Below are 21,470 nucleotides of genomic sequence, written 5' to 3' on the forward strand. Positions count from 1 at the left end.
TAGGCCATGCTTCTCAGTGGCATAAAATTTGGTCTGTGTCTGTGGCAGTTGTCAAAAACTGTGTGCCCAACTGCTTCTGACACAAATTTACATTTCTTTTCTTAGGTGGAGCAATTTTATCAGAACTGTTTATTTTGCCAGTTGAAGATTTGCCAAACCACCTTGACATTTAAATAATTCAGTGACTTTTAAAAGCAACATTAAAAATACCATTCCAGATGCAGTGGTTAATTTGGCATGTTAAAATTGCCTTTTACTTTTAAGCTTTGCTGAAAGCTTCAGTTTAATTCACACTGACTTTACACATTCAGATTGAAGAGGAATACTCTTCCTTTATCCTGTATCTTTTCCAAGGAAGGGCAAGTGAATAATGACAAGCCTGCTCTTTTACTATGCTCTTTATAAAGAAAGAGAACTTTATAAAGGCACCATTCTGGTTCATTTGAAGTGGTGATGAGAAGCCTACAACACACCTTGCAGTTAAAGAATACTTGCTGCTCATACCCTATATTTTTCTTAGTTTATCTATAGGTTTTTCTCAAAGTTTAAAAAACCTTTTCATGAGGAAAGATGGCTCTAAATGGACATGAATAGTTGATGCTAAAATGGAAAGATCTCCAGCTATCAAAGTACCATGGCCTTGGCACAATATTTAGTAGGAGCTGCAGAAACAAATACCTTGACTGGTTTAAAGCTGGAACAATACTATGGATATAGTGACTCACAAGGAACCTTCTGTTCCTGTGAAAATTCTTCCTTGTGATGTTTGAAGTGTTTCCTGTCCCCACAGCAGCATTAAAATGTTCCAAACACACAATAGAAGATTAAGTACTTTGCCCACGCACGAACTGTGAAGGAGCCAAGTGATGGAAATACATGTGTTTTATTAGCTCTGTGGTATCTGGAAAGCTAAAACTTAAGGTTTGAAATCAAGATAGTCCCATATTAATTAGTTTAGAAGTACTAGATCTGTAAGAGGCTGGTGCTTTAGAAAGGCTCTGGCAGACGCTGTTTGCATCATTGCTGTGGACCAGACTAAAAGCTCAGCTGTGGGTGAATATTTGACTGAACTTCACCACCAGAACTGCCAGGACCCAGTTCCCTTCCCCACCACTAATTTCTTTCCTGTCACAGCTCAGGCAGACAGCAGACCCTTAGAGCTAATATAAAGCCCCAAAAAAGACATAGGGCAGCTACAGTGACAAACCTTTGGCTTAATCATATTCAAAATTGAGAATGGCATCATGTCAAAAAGCTTGTCATTGATACACCTCAGCAAGGAGATAGCTGCTGCAGCACAAATGTAATCAGAGATGCAATTAAATTATGTTGTACAGCTTCAGACACGTACCAGTAACTCACTTGTGCAGCACTTGCACCCTGCACTGTTCTGATTTCTGCAGCAGTTAAACTTTCAGCCTGGGTTCTGTGTGACTGGTGGTAACTCAGGGATTTTAGAAGTACGTTTTTTTTAATCTCCTAAAATGAAATACTTTAATGTCACATTAAGCAACATTACAACAATGGTGGATATTTGACTGGTCAGTTTTTAAACCATACCTCCTACTTAGATTGTGGTTTTTTTCTCAAGAACAGAAGCTTATCTGGTGCAGGATTGTTAATTACTAGTTGTAGATACACATCTTGTGCTCCTGTGGAGATGCATGTGCTCTGAACAATCTCTGGAGACACTAAAAATGTTATGTGCTATGCCTGTGTTGTATAATAATAGAAAGTACTAACTTTCCCTAATTAACAAAAAAGAGCCTTGTTATGACAATGAATAAATCATCTCACTGCCTTTTCTTGGTAGAAAGAGAGCAATTAAATAAAACTTGAGCTTCCTGTTGTGTGTATTTAATCTGGTGGCCATTCAGAGAGGTGGTGTGACCTGAGGCCAGCACTGCAGGCCCAGCCTGGCTCAGCACTGGTTCAGACTCAGGCTGGAGTGTTCAGCCAAGTGCAGACCTTCTGCAACGTGTTTCTTTTGTGATGGTGCTGTTTCATTGGAAAAATAGAATAATAAACCTCATTTTAGCTGAGAAGGGGGAAAATAATGATCATGTACCAAAGGTAGAACTGGAGGTTAGTTTAACAAAGCTTTTAGACTCAGAAATGCATAGAGAACAAATTCCAGTGGAAAAGCCATATGCATGCAAATGTATGCCAAAAGTGATCAGATTTATGCCAGCCAATCCTCTTAGACTCATATCCCTTCAAAATGCACTGAGGAATTCTTGGATTATGAATTAATGCCACTTAATTCTTCGTTGGAGCACAGTATTGCACTTAATCAGGCACTCAAAAACAAAACAGCTCTTAAGACGACCTAAAAATAGTTGAGCTGAATATCTATCAATTATGGAACTTTATTAGAGTAAGCAACCTGCTGTGGGAAATGGGTTTACAGAAAGTGATGCTTCTCTTCAGAAGGGTGATCTCATGTCTGTCTGCTGTGGTGGTGCAGGCAGGTCAGTGTCTGTGAGCCTGATCCTTCACAGGCTCTCTCGGGCTCAGGTTCCTCTAGCCCTCTGGAGCTTGGAAAACAAAGCTTTATTCTTCAAGGCCATTCAGGAGCCTTGTAGCTGCTGCTGCCCAGATCTGCATCTTATTGCTAACTCCACACACTCTGATTTTTGCTTTGTGGCTGCCTGTGTGCTGCTTTGCTGGAAGCACACACCAGCCTCTGCACTTCTGCAGCATAAACCAAATTCTACAGAGATGAATCCACAACAGTACCTGCAACTATTTGCTGTGCCTGATTTAAGTCCAGTAAATCTGTCATCAGATCACAAAGCCCTTTGCAAAGAGAGAAGCATATTGGACATTCATGTTACATGTCACTTCCATTTGTTATGTATTTGCTAGACCCAAGTGAGGGATTAACCTGACTTCCTTACATGAAGAGGCACATATGCCTTGCCTCTCTGATGTTCAGTCAGGTGATTTTTTTTTTTTTCAAATATCTTGCAAAGTACTTTTTTCTCCTTGTTTGCCTTCTAAGTTTTTCAAATTTTTTTCATCCCAGCCCATTCTGTCCTTCCTGTTCTCTGCTTCCCACTTGATTTTTTTGATTGTGTGAGTTCAGAAACACAGATCCTTGGTAATTCTAATTCAGATTACTCTGTACTATTGTTTCTCATCAAACTACCATGTTCAGCCTGTCAGGTCTTGAGCAGTTGCAGGTTAGTGAATTCAAAGGAAGCAGCTTCCTTTGGGAAGACTGGCATTACTGCCCTTGGTTCTGTATCCTGGCCTGCTGCTGGTTTTCTGCTTCTCTTTGTGTGTTGCATTGCAAAGCTGATCATTTGTGGACCTAACTGAGCAGGTCAGATATTTGGGAAGTTGAGAACAGGCAGATATTTGGAGTGAGCAGCCTCCTTACCTGCCACAAGCTCCTCCTCTGTCAGTCAAAGCTCTTGCTCAATTCTGCATCTGTATTGCTGCTGCTTTTAGTCATTATCTTCCTCCCTGAGCTGATGTGGTGCTGAAGGACTGGTGATGCCTGAAATGTGGAATGATACCTGTAATGAAAATAGGCTTTGGTTCTGATGCAGACAAGCAGCTCTGGATTTTGGTAGGATCGCATTGCCTCTCCAACTCCTCACATCCTCAAGTGCAGATTGCACCAGAAGTAGCTCCTTGATGTGTCCAGAGTGCTTACTGTTGAATCAACAGGTGGATTCTTGCAGTAGCAGCATGGAGATATGATTCACTTCCTCACTGCAAAGACAAAAAAGAGTTTCTAAGCTTTTGACTAAGCACTGATCTTTATCTGAATCGTACATGGGGAGAACACAGTTATTTCCATGAAAGTGATTAAAGACTAGGTAACTATCACATCATACCCTCCACACAAACTACTGTCAGGTCACAGCTGTAATGCATATGAAACACCTACAGTATATCTGTAATATCCAGAATTTTTGTTGTATTATTCTCTGACTGGTGGACACTGCATATTAGCCAGAAAGTTAATTTTCCATTGTGAACAGATGTGAGTTAAAATCCCATTCTCTATGTGCAATGATGCTATCACTTGGCACCATTCTGGTCAGGGGGACATGAGGGTGTTTGTCCTGGACTGAGAGCCTTCCTCAGGGCTCTGGAGGATGTGGTTGGTCATGGTGCCCCTCTGTGTGTCTGGAGCAGGAGGTCAGGCACTCCTCAGGGAATAACTGCATTTTTTTTCCCCCTGCAGAATAGCAAACCTGAAAATCCAGCTGGCCAAGCTTGACAGCGAGGCCTGGCCTGGTGTGCTGGACTCTGAGCGGGACCGACTGATCCTGATTAACGAGAAGGAGGAGCTCTTGAAAGAAATGAGATTTATCAGCCCCAGAAAATGGACTCGAGGAGAGGTGGAGAGACTGGAGACAGAGAGGAGGCGCCTGGAGGAAGACCTTCAGGCTGCTAGAGACACTCAGAGCAAGGCTCTCACTGAGAGGTGGGTTAGTGGGCACAGGGCAGGGCCTTTCTGGACAAGAGGTGACTGGGAGCAGCACCAGCATCCCCTGGCTGAGTGCTCACAGCAGTGCCCTCACATTCCCAGCACACTCTACTCACAGAGCTTCTCAACTCATCTCCCAAACAGCCCATCTTCAAGGCTTCCTGTGCCACTGGGGAAAGGTTGCTGTTCCTACAAGGGATCCTTTATGGGAATGTAAAGAGTGCTGAAAATAGCCCAGTGTGGTGTTGGTGTAGTGTAACATTTCTGTATGCAGCCAGCACCTCACAGCAGCTTCTACACTTGCTGTGCAGTCTGGGCCTTGGTAAATGTCAGCAGATGGAATTTTAAATTCCTTAAATTTGCTGTTTGTTCTGAGCATCCTTGTATGTGATTCCTGTAGGATCTGGTATTTGACAGGGCTGTGGGGTTTGCAGGGAATATCCTGTGAATCTAAACTAGCTGAAAAAATGCCAACTTTCTTCCCTAATTTTACCTGTGTTGCAGGGGGAGATCTCAGGGGAATGTACAGTGGGGATGAATACTGCATGAGGCATTGCCTACAGGTGTTTTACAGTCTGGATGCATTAATGAGGGTGGCTCAGCAGTGTTTCTGGTAGCTGCAGTCTCTTGAACAAATATGGAATAGGCACACTGCATTCACTCTCTCTTTGGCTCCATATTTTCATTTCTTCTACATGGTCATTGTCCAGCTCACAGCAATTTTCTGCATAGGCTTTTCATGGTTTTATCATGCTGGAAAAAATGTGAATGTCTTAACCATGAGACTTTTACCTGCCTGAAGTATCTGTGGTTTAACAAATGGTTCTGGTCTTGCCCTAAGGTGAACCCCTTCATTTGGGATTTTTGGGAATATGATCACATTTTAGAGTGCCAAAGACATAACACATGCATGGGAAAGGATTTTGTGTCCAAAGGACTGTTCACTTAGAGTGTGAGCACCCATGTGCACATGTGTTTGTCTCAAACCAGTTCAGGGGGGAAATAAAGCTGGGATACTGCTAAAGCCAATAATGTAAAGCTGTAATGAGAAGGTTAATAACTAAATCAAGTAACCCTTAATCATCCATAGACTTTAGTGGAAGGAAATTAGAACATTTATACTTTTATTAGCATTAACTTCTTTGGTACCAGCTCTAATTATTTTGTCTTGTTGTGAATGCTTTCAGGACTGAGTTCTGCATTTGAAAAGTTTCTAAAGTTGGTAAACACTTACACATCTTGACCAAATTCTGTCCTGCGTATTCCTATCAAATTTGTAGGATTTCACAGCAAAAAAGTAGATTTTTTCCTTTACTCCTTATTTAAAATAGCAAATGCTGCTTTAGCTTGTCTCTTTGTTTGACCTTCTCTTAGACTGAAGTTGAACAGCAAAAGAAATCAGCTGGTCCGAGAGCTGGAGGAAACCACGCGCCTGGTGGCCGTGCTGCACACCCAGCTCAAGAGGTAGGTGACCCTGCCCAGCAGCTGGGGCTGCTTTTGCTGCACATGGGGCCACTGCCTTTCTCTGCTGACAGCCCCAGCTCCCAGCTGAGGGCTGAAAGGCCTCTCAGGAGTGGCCTCAGGCCCCTCTGTAGTCAGGGGAAGGAGAAGCCTTGGGATCTTAGGTCAGTTTAGATGGGCGCTTTTCAACCTCCTGGTGGTGCCTCTGTCTCACAGCAGGACTTTGCACAGTCCCTTCCATTTCAGTAATATTCAGGTGACCAGGGAGAGCAGAGATTTATTCACTAAAGTTTGAATTACTGAAGTATTACATGAATAAAGTATGTTAAAGACAGCTTTGACAGCAAGTGGAGTGAATCTCACTAATGCAATTACACAATAATGGATGAATGGTCATATTTCTCTAATTCCAAGTGTGCTATGGCTTGCAATGTGGACATTATATATAGAGATATTCCCAAATCTGTTGTGGTTCATATGGTGTAAAGAATGGTTTCCAGTTCAGGCTGTAGTTTTGGGAGAACACAGAATTGCTATTTCCAGACTAATGCGTGACTGCAGGCACCAAGGCCAAATCATTTTGCTAAAAGTATATTTTTATCATTCTGATAGTATATTTATCATCATTCAAGAAGGTTTGGTGGGGTTTTTGTTTGGTTGAGGTTTTTTTCTGCCAGTGTGTACTGAATTTACTCTGTTTGTAGCTTCTGCTCCACTTGGATTCTGTTTCATTTTGTGAAGATGACACCGAAAAGACTGGAAAGAAATCATAGTGCAAGACTGACATGTAAATAAGCCAGCATGGAGAATAGCTATCTGTGAGGCTTTTATGCAGTGGAAATGCATCATATTTTCATTTCACCTAGCTGATTAGGGATCTTTTGAGGTGACCAAGAAGCATGTGAAACTAATTTCTTCCTAACCGTGTGCCCAGTGTTCTTGGCATGCTCCTTCATAAGAATAAGTGTTTGTTATTAACCCCATAATGCAAAATGTCTGGCATTCAAGGGCATGTACAAAAGGAAATTAAGCCCAGTTTTTTTGACAGGGAAAAGATTAATTTAAAACTTCTCCTTTTTCATAGTAAAGTACACTGAAAAGCTGTAAATTCATTAGGCTTCAACAGATGTGTATATACTGCCAATATGCAAAAACATCTATCAGAAGCTTTTTTGAGCAAATGTGCTGCAGTGCACATCTGTTAGAAGACATTTTCTGCCAAAATTATACTAAATACAGCATACTTGCCTTTTTCTCATAAGGTCATGGACATAATTATACAAATGTAGCTTCCAGCTTTTACCCTATAAATAATAAATAAGGGATTATTAGGCTTATTAATATCTCACTGTTATTCAGTGGGGCAACATAAGGCACTTATACATATTCAGAATTTTTTCAATAGCTAATCCCCATCTGAAGTGAGGGTCAATAATAACCAAGGTCTTCAATACGCAGAGCAGGAGTCTTGGTTTAAATGGAATTTCTGGAGATGGCACATGTTGTAGTCACTACTGGAATACTTGCTGGGTCTCCTGAGCAGAAAACTGTGCTGTGGTGTCTGGACTTTCTCATCTGGACAAACTTCTATTCAGCACCTGCTTAAAATTAATTTTGTTGTCAGTTATGTTCTGAACCTAGAACTCCAGGGATAAATAAGGCGTGTGAATTGATTTCACAGCCCAGCCCCAGCTTTTTCCCTTGCTCTCTTGGCCCTGGGTTCCACGTAGCAGCCTTTCACATGGATAAATGCTGCCAGCTTCCTGGGAACTGCTGGCTGCTGTGATCTCTGAGGGCCAGTTCCAGGCAGCTGTGATATTGCCTTTTGGCTGCAGCTCCAAGATTGAGGCAAATGGAAGGAAATTTCCACATGGTCAGACAGTTCATTGCAATAACTTCATCTTCTTGCATGGGCCTTGCTGGTTTTTGCAGTCTGCTTTGGAGATTAACAGGAGCCATAGATATTTTCCAGAGAGATGTGGGAGGAGGGGGATGGCACTAATTTTAATTGGTTTGAAACTGTTCATTAGAGTTGTTTTGGCTAAACAAGGACTCTCAGGAGTCTGAGATGGTGAGTAGAGAAATGTGTATGATGGATAGTGTGTCACTGAGCAGTGCCCCAGTGTTCCTGCTGTGCACACTGTGGTTCTGGGTTGCTCTGGGGACTAATGCGTGTGGCCTGAGCTAACAAAGCAGCACCTGTGGGCTGAGACATGTGCTGACACTGCAGTGCTTTCATGAGAAATCAGAAGTGTCATGGTTTTCTGACTTGTTTCCTTCAGTCTCTCCACCAGCATGCTTTCCCTCTCCTCGAGCAGCAGCCCTGGCTCTCTTGCATCCAGCAGAGGATCTCTTGCCACCTCCAGCCAGGATTCGTCCACCTCAGCCAGTTTCACTGATCTCTACTATGAGCACCTGGAGCAGCTGGAGCAGTTGGACTCAGAATATCAAAACAAGCTTGACTTGCTCTTGGAAGGAGCCACTGGGTTTAGGCCATCGGGCTGTATCACCACTATTCACGAGAATGAAGTGGCAAAAACTCAAAAAGCAGATAGCACGAGTCGCATGCAGGCTCTGAGGTCCTTGTCTGGTACTCCCAAATCCATGACATCACTGTCCCCAAGGTCATCTCTCTCTTCTCCATCCCCACCTTGTTCTCCACTGGTGATAGACCCGCTCCTAACTGGTGATGCCTTTTCAAGCCATATGGATTTTGATGATGCAGAGATAAGTGCAAATCTGTCAGAACTCACCCTAAACTCTGGGAGTGGCAACTGCAGACTGGAAGAGCCTCGAGCAGGAGATAAACATCTAGGTCAAGGTATGGTAAGAAAAGATTTGCATGCACTGCATGCATTTATATTTAATGTAGTTCATAAAGCACTGAGAAGCAAGTGTTTTCAGAAGCTGTCTGTCATCTTGTTATCTTTATGTTGAAAAATGTTTTCAGCTCTGTGTTCTGTCTTGTTTGGGAGGGAGGGTTGGTATTTTAATTTGTACACAAAAATACTGATCTAATGAGTCTTGCAGGAGACTGATTTAGGTGTGTTTTTATTGTACACAGATGTGTGTGTACACAAATCACTGGGATTTCATGTGCAAATCTAGATAGTCATGGTGGGATTCCTGGTTGGATTTGGCACTGAGCTATTCAGAATGTCAAGTATTGTTTTGGGTCTGGGAGACACACAGTGACATATTGATGCAAAGTTTTTGACCAAGCTTTTGAGGAGGGCTGGAAAAGCCATTTAGCCTAATAGTTAACAAATTTTAGTGATAATAATCCCTCCCCACCACCTTGGTATGCATAAAATCCTGCTCTGGTTCCCAGTAAATCAGTGGCAATGAATTTATTAATTTCAGCTGAGCAGACATGTCAAGGCTGTGCTCGAATTCTGCTGTTTTGGTCTCTTAGCAACAAAAACATGTTTAGATTGTAAGCATGATAAAATAAGACATTTAGAGGTAGTGGATGTTCTCATATATGCATATGGCTTGTTGGTGGGTGGGAAGGGTTCATCCTTTTTTGGAATGGATGGGCTGAAGCAGTTGGCACAGGCAGGGCACAGTGCTAGGGCCTGTCTGAAGCCCTTGTGACTGTAGTTGGGTTAAATCCAACAAGGATTGAGTGAAAGGACAGGATTTGTAGCTGCAGCGAGGAAGAGCTTTAAAGGCAATATAAACTTGCAAGCTACAGTCCTGTGAACCAGCAGTACAGTTTGTTTCTGCTTTTCGTGGGATTATTGAACAGCCTGTGTGAATAAAGGGAACCAGTACCATATTATCACCACCTTCTGCATTAAGAAGCCTGACATTATTTAAAACACAATAAAAAACACAAGTGCAAATCTTCCCTTTGAGCTGCCATTTTCCTACAAGCAAGAGGTATTATGCATTTGAGTAGGAAACACTAATTATTCTTATTAGAACTGGATGCTGATTAGTTTTAACCTTTTTAGCTCTTCAAGATTTGCCAAGGCTGTTAAAGTGAAAGCTCAGGTGTTAAGCAGATTAAGTGATTACTGCTGTTAGCCAGTCAGCAGACAAAATAATCACCATAAGTAGTTTATTTCAGGGCAATAACGAGATGAGATTCCACTCCTGAGGCATTTTGGGGGTGGGGGCTCAGTGTAGCCCAAAATGCAGGGGCTGGCTCTGGGGTGGTCAGCCCTGGGCAAAGCACGCTCACGTGTTATGGAAGCAGAGCAGAACACTATCTGAGGGCTTTGCTGCTGCCTCCTGCTAGATCAGAACCTCCCCTGGCTTTGAGACTGAAATAAGGTTGCCTTTCTCACCTGAAGAACACCTGAGTGATTATGGGGAAGCTTAGAGCAAAACCTGGGATCTGGCAGGTCCAGCATTCTCTGATTAAATGGTCTGGATGTGAGGACAGTGCATGGCCTGGCTCTTCAAGGCCCATTGCAGGAAGAGAAGAGCAAACTTAAAATTCTTGAGGTGATTGGAAAAAATCCATGAATCCACCACCACAGGTAGTGTTATCCACCTGCTTGGAAAAATGGAGGAGAGTTGGGTCAGTTCTGAACTCTTCCATAAACTTTCTTATTAGTGTGATATCTCTTCAGGGACTTAAGGCTAAAAGCTGAAAGTCCAAATCTTTTGTTAATTAGCTGCATGAAAAGGCTGAGCTTTCCAAGTCTTTTGCACAACCAGTAAGGAAAGGGGTGGCTGGAATTGTTGTCAGGGAGCCATTCATCTTTATTCAGCTTTACACTGCAGCATCCTGCTGTACAGAGCTCACTTCACTCTTGTGCACTTTGTGTATTCACCCCTTGGCCTGAGGTGCTGGGGGAGGTGGTCAGGAATGAGGCTTTCTGTGCTGGAATGACTCCATGGCTTTGGGAACTGAGGGAGAAAGAGAGCTGTGGTGTGTGGAGGCCAATCTGCAGTGCCTTTCCCAGGGAGCCAGTCCCATGGAAAGGGATTCCCAGAGCAGCATTTGGGGTGTAAAACTCAAAGAATCAGATTTAGGAATCAGCCAGTGGGGAAGAAGTTATTTTCCTATTTAAACCATGGGCTAGGAGGTATGAAGGAGAACTGAGGAAAGAAGTTTTGACCCTGCCCACCTACTCTAGCACAGCCTGTGATCCACAGCGCTGCAGGAGCCTGGCCAGGAGAGAGGATGGATTAAACTGGGGATGCCAGTGTCAAATGGATCCCTTGGTTTCAGTTAATGACTGATACATTGTGTTACAGCTGCTAACTTCTGTTTATGTGGGGCCTCTGGACATTCTATTTCTGTCCAGTGGTTCCATGGGAGTACCAAGATGAGAAATGACATTTTTTGGTGTCAAAAAATCCAGAGATAAATGGGCCCAAAATGGCACAGGTGTCTCAGAGGATTGGAGTTACCTGTAGCACTCTCTGCTGTTGGCTTCCAAGTCCTTATGTCCTTACAAGTCCTTATGGTATTCCATAAGCCTTGCACACTTTTCCACCAGTTTATTCAAAGCTGGATTTAATTCTTTAAGTGGCTTTGTGAGACTGTGAAGAAAACAAAACCAAAAAAAAAAAAAAAAGAAAAAAGAAAAAACAAACTCAAACCCCAGAAAACCAACCAGAACCCAAACTTCCTTTGTAATAAAGAAAATAAGCATTGGAACCATATACTGGCTTGGGGGCATGTGCTTGTGTGAGTCTGTGGGAAAGAAGGATCACTTGTGAAAAACAAAAGCCTGTTGGAGAGGAGTGTGCTGCCCTGCTGCTGTGGGGCTCCAGCTGCTCCCAGGGTGCCACATGGCACTCCTCACTCTTGGAGCAGGTCTCCCACATCCCTAAGGATGAGCCAAGAGCTGGGTACAGCCCAGCACTCGTTAGCCACACTGGCAGATGGAGCTCTCCAGACTCTTGGCTGCTGCTGCTCTCCACTGAAATGTTGAAAGATGCAGAATCTGCAGGTTTCCAGGGAGAACCTTTCTGTGTTTTGAAGCACAAGAAATCTATGTGAGATAACACCTCTGTGCAAAACTAGCTTCACCTTCTTTGGTTTCTCTTCCCTATCTACTTTTCCCTGTATTCCTGCATGTGACTGCTCTTTTGAATCCTATAAATCTCTTTCCATGTTCATCTTTTGGTCTTTCTGGACCTGCCTTTTGTCCTGTGTAACAAATATTTGGATTTAGGTGGTGTTTTTTTTGCTGTTCCCCTCTTGGTATGAGCTCTGCAGGTGGGATGTGCAGCTGCACATGATGAATGGCTGGCCAGAGCCAGCTCAGCAGTGCTTGCCCAGCCCCTGCTCTCTGGAGTGATTGCTGCCTGCCTAAGGGTGCCTTGCAGTAGGAGCTGCTTTATTGGTCCATATTTATAAGTTCACTAGAATTTAGAAGTCCTGCTGCTTCTGAGTGTTGCTCATCATGTCATGGGTACCTCCCTGCCTTTCCAGGGCTTTGGAGGCCTCTCCTGGCATCTCCTACAAGGACCCGTGCCCAGAGAGGTGCCAGGGCAAGCAGCTGTAACATACCTATGTAATCTCAGCCCTCACACTGCTGCAGGGCCCAGGGAATAAATGGGCACTCACTGTGCAATGAATCCCTCTCTTGACTCTACCACAAAGTCTATTCCTCCTGTTTTCCTGGGACTTTGTGTTCTTCAGGGCAGTTTGGCACATTCCCTCACTTCAAGGCCACCTTTGAGCCCAGCCTGCCCTACCTGTGTCCCCTGAGTCTCCAGAAATGTGCTGTTGCTTAACAATACCTGGCCGGGGAAAAAATGCGATTCAAGGGGAGGATAAGAAGAAAAGCTGCTGCTTATCCAGACAGTTTGTTTTCATTAACACCTGCTTTTGGTTTTCCTCTGTGCTTTCCTAGGTATAAACACAGCTGGAGGGACAGCTCTGAAGGTGGCAGGTGTGTCAGCTGCAGTGTCTGATGAATCTGTTGCTGGAGACAGCGGGGTGTACGAGGCATCTGTACAAAGGTAGACATCACATCTCTCTCCAGGACAAGCCAATGACTCAGCTTTGCCAAAAGTCACCTCCAATACTGCTAGTTATGACCTTTGTTTGTAATTTGATGGCTGAAGTTCTCAATCTCAGGTTTCTCAATACTTCTGAAAAAACTGTGAGCAGGTTGAATTTGATTATCAGAATGACCTATGCTTCCCATAATAGAAGCAGCTGAAAGGAAGCTCACAGGGAGATGTTTGAACAGCTGGCCTGTTTGTGGAGGTGCTGCTCAGCTCTGGGTGCTGCCTTGGCAGGGGCAAGTGGAGCCATTTGGGGTAGGAGGAAAGCTCCCCTCCTCTCAGTCAGTGACACCCCTCAGCCAACTTTGGGATGTTTAAGGAAGCACCTTGAAGTGCCTGATGGATGTGATGCAGTTCCCAAGTGCATGTGGATGTGATGCCCACAGGCCTTCTCCCACAGAGGGCACAGCAGGAAGTCACTGCTCTTGCTGGTTTTTTGGATTGTCTCTGGGGGCTTTGTCAAAATGTTCCCTGGAAGGGACTGATCTTACTGGTACCTGCATCTCATGTGGGTTTTCCTACTGCTTTTACTAGCATTCAGGTGAATTATAGGGTTGTTAGTTGCAAAACACAGCTGTAGAGGTGATATATCACTCATCTCAGATGCCCCCTGTTCATTAGTGATCTTCATTAATTCTCTAGATAAATTAGTAATTTTTATGTTTACAGCACAATTCATTTTGAGAAGGGAGTGCAGTCCTTCAGTAAACTGAGCTCCTGGGCCCAAGCAGTCAGAGTTGGGTGTCCCAGGGCCCTGTGTCCCTTCTGTGGGAGTGGAGAGGGGAGCGGGACAGCCCCAGGAGGCATCCCATGCACACTCACATCTCTGATGCTAGTGTTGTTTGGGTTATCAGCTTGCCAGCCCCTGTGGTGCCTGCAGTGTCACTTTGGTGCCTGTCCAAGTGGTGAGGGTGGGATGAGCCACCCTCTGCAGCTGAAATGTATCGAAATGCAAGAGGGTGCTGAGCAGCAATGTGGAAAGCACTTAGGAGAGAAGAATGCTAATCCTGTTTTCGTGTGCTACAGCACAGCCTCTTGAGGCAATTAGACAATGAATGTAGTTTTGGGGACTTTCAGTGCATAAAACTTGGGAGGAGGAATACATTGGGAGGGAAATGATGCAGAATAGCTGTTTCCAGCAAGGCCAGTCAGTGTACTCTGTCACTTTTAATGTGCTTAAGAAAGTTTGATTTCTTAAAGAAACAAAGGAATTACTTAAATCTAATAAAAGTTGAGAATTTTTGCTGTCATGATGCAGGACAGGATTGCAGTTGTTAAGTCACATTTCTCTTGCTGGGCAGCCAGCCGTTTTTGCTAAAAACCAGTCAAGGGAACCCTTTAAAAATCCCCCACTGCCTTATTTTTGCAGTCTTTTGTGTGGCTTTTTTTTCTTTTGGCAGTGAAGAGGGAAGACATATGACTTTCTGCTGATAAGCACTGTAACACATACCTCTAAGGCTGATTGCACTTATTCTTAAATGGGCTTTCTTTTAGCTGCTAATTTTACAAAATCCATATACCAAACCTCTGAATGGAAGGGAAAAGATCTTGTATCACCTAAATGCAAACACTTCAATAAGAGGCAAATCAAATCCTTAATTGTTGTTGGTTCCTTTCAGACCGTGTGTGTCAGAAGTGATGGTGTTTGACAGTGATGATGCAGAAGCAGCTGGAACAGCCAAAGTGCAAATTGCAATGAGGTATGTGCAACATATTTTATGGATTTGCCTTCCAGTGGGAAGAATGATAAATGGGATAGTGCTTTCTGTGCTGTTTTCTTCTTGTATCCTATAAGTATTAACTAACTGATGCCCTTTTTTAGTGGAATTAAGAATTACCCCACAGTAGTGGGTAATGTGTAGGAGGGCAGGCACAGAGACATCCTCCTTAAATGACTTCTTGGTAGTTAAGTGGGATTTGAGAAAAAGAAGTAGTACAAAACTCATTTGTCACGGCCATCCACAGCAAAAAGTTACTCATTACATCCTCACTGTTGTACTTCAAGTATTTTTACTTATAACTTTTCCATATTGCAGCCATTAAGGCCTCTCAAAAAGTTACAGCTACAATGCAGCAATTTAACTAGACCTCAGGGAAAGCAGTGTGTGTAATTTCAAATCTACAGTTCTTTGTATCTGAACCCTTAAGTTCTGGACTGTTCTATATTCTGGATGTTCTGATAGCAAAACTTGATGTCATAGGAAACTGGTTTTGTTCTAAACTGTGGGCGAGTCATGGTTGAATTATAGTGTTATTTGTAAATTTTTTGTATTGCTTGTGTGAAATACTCTGCCACAGAGTCCAAGGCAGAATTCTCTAATAATAATGCTTTTCTGTTTTTCTGTGTGTTTCTGATTCAGATATGATGACAAAAACAAACAATTTGCCATATTGGTCATCCAGCTGAGTAATGTTCCGGCACTGCTGTTACAACAAGATCAAAAAGTGTAAGTGGGTGAAACAAACACACTTGATATATTTGAGTTGTATCCCAATGAGAATGAAAGGAAGATTGGCTTATGAGTTTTCGCACTCATAAAAATTTACCTTTCCTGAAATGTTTCCATACATCATGTGGTGACACTTATGAACCAAAAAACCTGTAGACTGAAATAAGGGGCAATTTCTTCCTCAAGGAGTGAGGTTCTTAATTGTAGCAGTGCCTTGAGCACCTGGATTGAGTGAAGAGGGAGAGTTTGCCTTGCTGCAGAACTCCCTGGACACCTGTACAGGATTGGGGAAATGTGCAGCTACTGCTAGACTCATTCCAAGCACAAGGTCTTTAATCTCAGCTGTGTGCTGAATAAGCTGACAAAAATTGGATTCATTTTTGCTGTTCCTACCCATAGAAGGGTGTGAGCAGTGTGACAGGTTGCACAGATGTAAACAACCATGTAAAACAGGATCCATGATGTCTGAGTATGAGGTCCAGAAGGATGAAGTCTGTGGCAGCTCCTGCCACTTCACATCTCTGACACTGTGACAAGATGTTCCTTTCTTCTCAGTTGACTGCAGCTCCAGAGAACAGGAAAGGACAGCTGTGGTTGTACCAGTTGTGTGTTTCTCTGGGTCTGGATTGAAGGCACTTGAAACAGTAATTCATGTTTGGACTCAGATGTTTATTATTTCTTATCAGTAAAACAGTCTCACTGCTGTGAGTTCAGCAGCTTTTCATTAGAAGGCACAGAATGGCCAACAGTCTCTCATTACAAGGTCTTTTAAGACTAAACTATCCAATTAAAAACTGACACCTGGATTATTTTCCCTTTTAACCCAATAACTGATCCCAAAGAGCCCCCAATGTGGACTTTTCTGCCCAATTACAAAATGCCACCCAAACCCATGAAGAAGAAGCATGAAGAAGAAACCCAGGACAACACCCTGTGCCCTCCATCTTGCTTCCATCCACAACATACTAAAAATCCCCAAAACCTAAATTTCTCACCAAGTGATACACCCACACTACTCTCTATAATGTATTTTGTGGATTCTAGTCTATCTTGAAGTCTGGGAAACTTCCTCCATGAATGAGGGTCAAAGTCAGTGCTGTCCTGGGGGTCAGGGCACCCCAGAGCAGCACAGAAATATTCTCTGTGGTGCCCTGGGTTTGCACAGAGCAGGCTGACTCTCGGTGAGTGTTTTGGAGCTGCACAGGGCAGAGCTGAGCGCAGTGTGTCCCACAGGAACATCCGTGTGGCCGTGCTGCCCTGCTCGGAGAGCACGAGCTGCCTGTTCCGCACGCGGCCCGTGGACGCTGCCGACAGCCTGCTGTACAACGAGCTCTTCTGCGTCTCCATCTCCTACCCAGCGCTGCGCCAGAAGACACTGAGAGTTGATGTTTGCACTGTAGATAAGTCTCACCTTGAAGAATGTTTGGTGAGTATCCAGCTCTGTTTCAATAACTCTGTGTTTGTTTCCTCTTTTTAATCAGACACGATGTAGCACTCCTGAGGTATGGCAATTTTTGTGAAAGCCTTCCTGATAATCTTTAGCTATGTGGTCTCTCCCCCACAGCGTTCTTTGCAATGGCAATTTCCATCAGGAAAAACAATTATGAGATAAATGTTTTGTTACAGAACTACCTTGTCAGATCACTAGATATTTCTCCTTCATGATCTGATGTCAAACTCTAACTAGTTTTCTTCCTTTTGGAAACATTTGTGGTATTGCAATTGAGAACAAATTACTTTGGTTTTGGATACATTAGGTTGTGTACTAAATGTAATTTCTAAAAAATGACAAGGCAGATGAAGAGAAATGAGATATAGAAAACTAAAACACCTCAGTTTTGGCAGTGATTTTTGTCAGCTTTGCAAATTTCTTGAAAGGGAGTCATCCTCTCCTGTTCCTTTCTCTTTGAAGCTCTGGCTGTAATTTCTCCCTCCTGCAGTAGCACTGTTTTTACTTCTGGATTCTTGTACAGTGAAGCTGTAGTGAAACACTTGCTACTTACATTGGAAGCCCTTGGCAATGCTAAAAATAATTAAACATAAAGCATTACTAGTGGTGTTGAAATGAGATAAACAGGCAGTTTTTCTTTTTGTTGAATTTGCCAAAATTAATCAGTCCTAGATTTTCACTCTGATTTTTTTTTTTCTGACTGGTGTGGTAGTTGTTCATTTTAGTATTACACTAAAACTGTGTTTTTGCTCTCAATAGGGTGGAGCACAAATTAGCCTTGCTGAAATATGCAGATCCGGAGAGAAATCAACCCGTTGGTACAACCTCCTTAGTTATAAATATCAGCAGAAGCAAAACAGGAAAAGTAAACAAGGAAACAGCCACTCTGAACTACCCTGCACTGAAAAAACAGTAAGAACAGCTGCTTCAATTGAACAAATCTCTTCTAAACAGGACTAGCAAGAGGGTTTGTGTAGCTGTTACTATAGAGAAGGCTGGTGTGTTTATATTTACAATTTGAAGGTGTTGTGAAGTGCAGCAAAATAATTAACTTGTTGATTCCAGAAATGCCCTTGTCCTGGGCTAAACACTTACTGAAATCTCTGCTCAGGAAGCTGAGGGATGAGTGAGTGATGTGTGAGCTCCAGCCTTCCTGCAGTGCTGCCATGAACTGGCTGGGCAGGTCAAGGCAGAGTTGGCACATGCAGGGCACAGAGGGTGCTCAGCCTGGAGCTGCACAGCTGCACGGGCTGGGGGAGCTGGGCCAGCTGTGCCCACGGGGCTGCTCTGAGCTGGGGCTGCTCTGGGGCTGCTCTGGGGCTGCTCTGGGGCTGCTCTGGGCTGGGCCAGCTGAGCCCACGGGGCTGCTCTGAGCTGGGCCAGCTGTGCCCACAGGGCTGCTCTGAGCTGGGGCTGCTCTGGGGCTGCTCTGGGGCTGCTCTGGGGCTCTTCTCACCACACAGGCTGGGCACTCTGCACTCTCTCAGAGTCATTGCTTCACCAAAAGCCTCTTTCTCTCCTCAGGACTCTGTCTCAGCACTCTTAGAGCAGACAGCTGTTGAACTGGAAGCTGTGGAGAAGAAACTGGAGGAAAGCAGAAGCACTTTAACTAGTGGAGAGAGCTGGTAGGTGCCATCCTGCCATCTTCTTGTGAAGTTATCAGAGCATTTGGGTGCAGAGGAAAAAGCAGATTATACTGAGCTGTGGGAGGCTTCTTCTTCTGCTGTTTTGGTGAAAAATCCTGTTTCTTCTGGAGGTTGTGCTTAGAAAATGAGAACACAACTGATAAATGTTGAAAATTGTCAGTAGCACTATGCTAATTTTGTTATTTGTACAGTCTTCTATGGATGCCCTGAAAATTCCCCTCTGTGGTGCAAGGCTTTGCTTGAATTTTAATGCGGCTGTTCTTTATATGGTTCAAATTCAGATTTCCTTAAAGAAGTCCAACATTTGAAATAGAAAGCAAGCCTGACCAATGGGATTGATGGAGCAGCCTGCTGTGAGTTCAAGGCAGCTGAAAAGGGTGTTGAAACAGTGCTTCAATTTTGTCCAGTAACACTTTTTCACTAAGATTAATGGCATCCTGAGAGCTCCCCTCAAGATGCACTTGCCTTAAACTTAAAACACATGGCTGCACCCTTATCTTGCTTCTTTTGAAGCCAGGTCAGGATGAAGTTTTTGGCAGTAATGTGGTCTTCTGGTGCAGCTTCTCTCCTTTCTAAGCCTGTGTTTGTGTAATCTCAGTGGCGGCAGGGCCTGTCAGACACACCTGGCTGCCGTGGGGACGTGTTCCTGTCCAGCAGCTTACAGGAGGTACCAGAGGCTCCAGCACCAGAGTGTTGTCCACAACAGGCCAGTTCAATAACAGAGCTGTTCTTTCCAGGCCAGATGAAGAGGTTCCTGACCTGGAAGAACAGGATGAGATTAGTGAAAATGAAGCAGAGGAGGAGGAAGAATTCTGTGCTGGAAAATTGCTGTGGGATACAGAAGAAAGTCTGAATTCCCAGCTGCACACAGAGACAGCAGTGAAGGTACAGTCAAGGGCCTTTTGAGCAGAAAGATGATTTAAGCTTCCCATTGCTCAGCTGACTGGGTTGCTGCTGAGCTGAGCAAGGCTACAGCAGTTATTTGGAAGTTCACCATTGATGATTAAATGTTTATCTACCTGAAATCTTTGTAAATACCTCTGTGTGACCATTTTGTCCCGCAGTTAGTACAGCACCTTTTCATGCCTTGTCTTTGCTGCTCATGAAAACTGTTTTAATTAATGTGACAGTAGTTTTGACCTTGTTCAATTCTGAATATAGCTGTAGTCAAACAGGGGTGTGCTGTACACAGCTCTCTCTGTGCATTGATTTGGATCTTTGCTGCAGATGCACAACAAGATAATGGTCTTTAAAATCCTACCTGCTCTCTGTGGGATTGCCAGGTCACAGTGATGTGTGGATGCACAGGCAAAGCCCATTGGAATCAGCTGTGTTGTACAGCAGTCAGTGGGTGCAGAGCCCTTAGGGAGCAATCCAGTTAACGAGCAGAGCTCCAGGGGTGAAGTGTCAGGGAATGCTGCATGAGAGGGGCTGAAGAATGTCTGGGTTTGCATGCAGCAAGCACAGACGTGGCACAGGTGGCTGTCACACAGCCCTGGGGGTGTCCTGGGCACATGGAAAGCTGGCATTGACACTGCTCTGTGTGTCTTTCAGGTGGATAAAGAGACCAACACAGAGAGCCCTGCACAGTCCTCAACTGTAGTTCGTCCAAAAGACAAAAGAGCAGCAAATCCACCCCAAAGTCAGTTTGTCAGGGGCAGCACCATCATCCGCTCCAAAACATTTTCCCCAGGACCACAGAGTCAGTACGTGTGTCGGGTAAGGAGAGTGAAACCTGAGCTTCTGAGTGCTTGTCTTCACTCACTCTGTATTCCTCACAGAAACCCAACAGGGCTTTCTTCTCTCCCCCTCTGACTTCAGAAGTTGCTCTGCCCTCACCTCCTGGACAGTATCTTGCCTTGGAACTAACAGCATTAAGCACAAATTTATCAGATATATATGTACACATATATTTGTGGCATGTGCAGCTTGTTGAGATGCCCAGACCTATCTGGAAGGGCTGCTGTAAGACAGTGATGAATAAGCTGCATATTAAACAATTTCCTGCTGCTTGAAGTGTTCTGTGCTAACTCAGTTAGCTCTGTCCACCTGACTTGAGATGAGGTGAACATAAATCCTTGATAGAAATGGAAAGGTAAGTACTTGATATCATCAGCAAAAAAACTGTGGAAGCCTGAAAGTCAGCAGTGTGCCTTGTGTGAAGGTAACTGAACAGCCCATGTGTTGGGTCAGATGTCACTTCCCCTGCTTTGAAATGTTTGTTCACAATTATTTCCTGAATTGAGGGTCAGAATAGACTATAAATATCTCATCTTGTCAGAATAGACTATAAATATCTCATCTTTTAAGTGGAATTGGCAAACAAGCAAGCACTGTCTTTTACCACACGACCTGTCCCAATGGGCAAGCCCTTAATACAGCTGGGCCAGATTTGCTGTGTGGGTTCTCCCCGGTTCAGCAGCAGGTGCTTCCAGAGGAACAAACCCTACTCATTCTGCAGAAGTGGCCTGTGCTGGAGTGGTACAGTACATGTAGATCTTGAGAAGGGACATGAGAATGGAATTTAAATCAAATCCTGCTTGAGCTGAGCTCTTTGTAAGGGTCTGCAGACAACCACAAAACAAGGCAGGCTGTAACATGGCAACTCTTCAGCTGATAATATCAGGGGGAGAGTTTTCAGGTAAAATGCAGGTTATAGAAAGATACAGATTAGAGAAAGAAGAAATGTCTAATAAAATAGTCCCATGCTTTACATATGCTAGGAAAGAGAACTATTATTGTTGTTATTACTACTTATAGTTTATTTTTCTGGGCTGTTTTGCCCAGCCTAGTTACTTGCACAGGAGGAAAGCAGTGTGGCAGTCCCATATCTTAGCTTAACTTGATGTCTCTCTTTGCACACAGCCTATTCCCAAAAAGGGACAGAGTTCAAGGCTTGTGGCAGGGTCTGGCTGTACCAGTGCACGTTGTGTACTCAGGCTGGGGTGACAGCTCTCTGCCTTTCACAAAACTTCATAGTTCTGCTTACAGCAACCTCTGGTCTTGCTGGCAGTGTGTGTATGCAGTGCTTGTGT

General features: G+C 43.9%; 1 protein-coding gene across 3 annotated transcripts in view; it reads left to right on the forward strand.

Annotated features, from left to right (window-relative positions):
- The window catches only part of WWC1 (WW and C2 domain containing 1), a 66,487-nt gene that overhangs the window by 41,745 nt on the left and 3,272 nt on the right, over nt 1-21,470 (forward strand). For all 3 annotated transcript variants that reach the window (XM_074551903.1, XM_074551905.1, XM_074551904.1), the window contains exons 9-19: nt 4,202-4,444; nt 5,822-5,911; nt 8,191-8,729; nt 12,733-12,841; nt 14,509-14,589; nt 15,250-15,336; nt 16,573-16,765; nt 17,549-17,701; nt 18,314-18,414; nt 19,173-19,320; nt 19,990-20,154. In XM_074551903.1, coding sequence (XP_074408004.1) covers nt 4,202-4,444; nt 5,822-5,911; nt 8,191-8,729; nt 12,733-12,841; nt 14,509-14,589; nt 15,250-15,336; nt 16,573-16,765; nt 17,549-17,701; nt 18,314-18,414; nt 19,173-19,320; nt 19,990-20,154 — 1,909 coding nt within the window. The remainder of the gene's footprint in view (nt 1-4,201; nt 4,445-5,821; nt 5,912-8,190; nt 8,730-12,732; nt 12,842-14,508; nt 14,590-15,249; nt 15,337-16,572; nt 16,766-17,548; nt 17,702-18,313; nt 18,415-19,172; nt 19,321-19,989; nt 20,155-21,470) is intronic.

Source organism: Zonotrichia albicollis, chromosome 15 (genome assembly GCF_047830755.1).
Source record: "Zonotrichia albicollis isolate bZonAlb1 chromosome 15, bZonAlb1.hap1, whole genome shotgun sequence".
In the NCBI taxonomy this organism is placed as follows: Eukaryota; Metazoa; Chordata; class Aves; order Passeriformes; family Passerellidae; genus Zonotrichia; species Zonotrichia albicollis.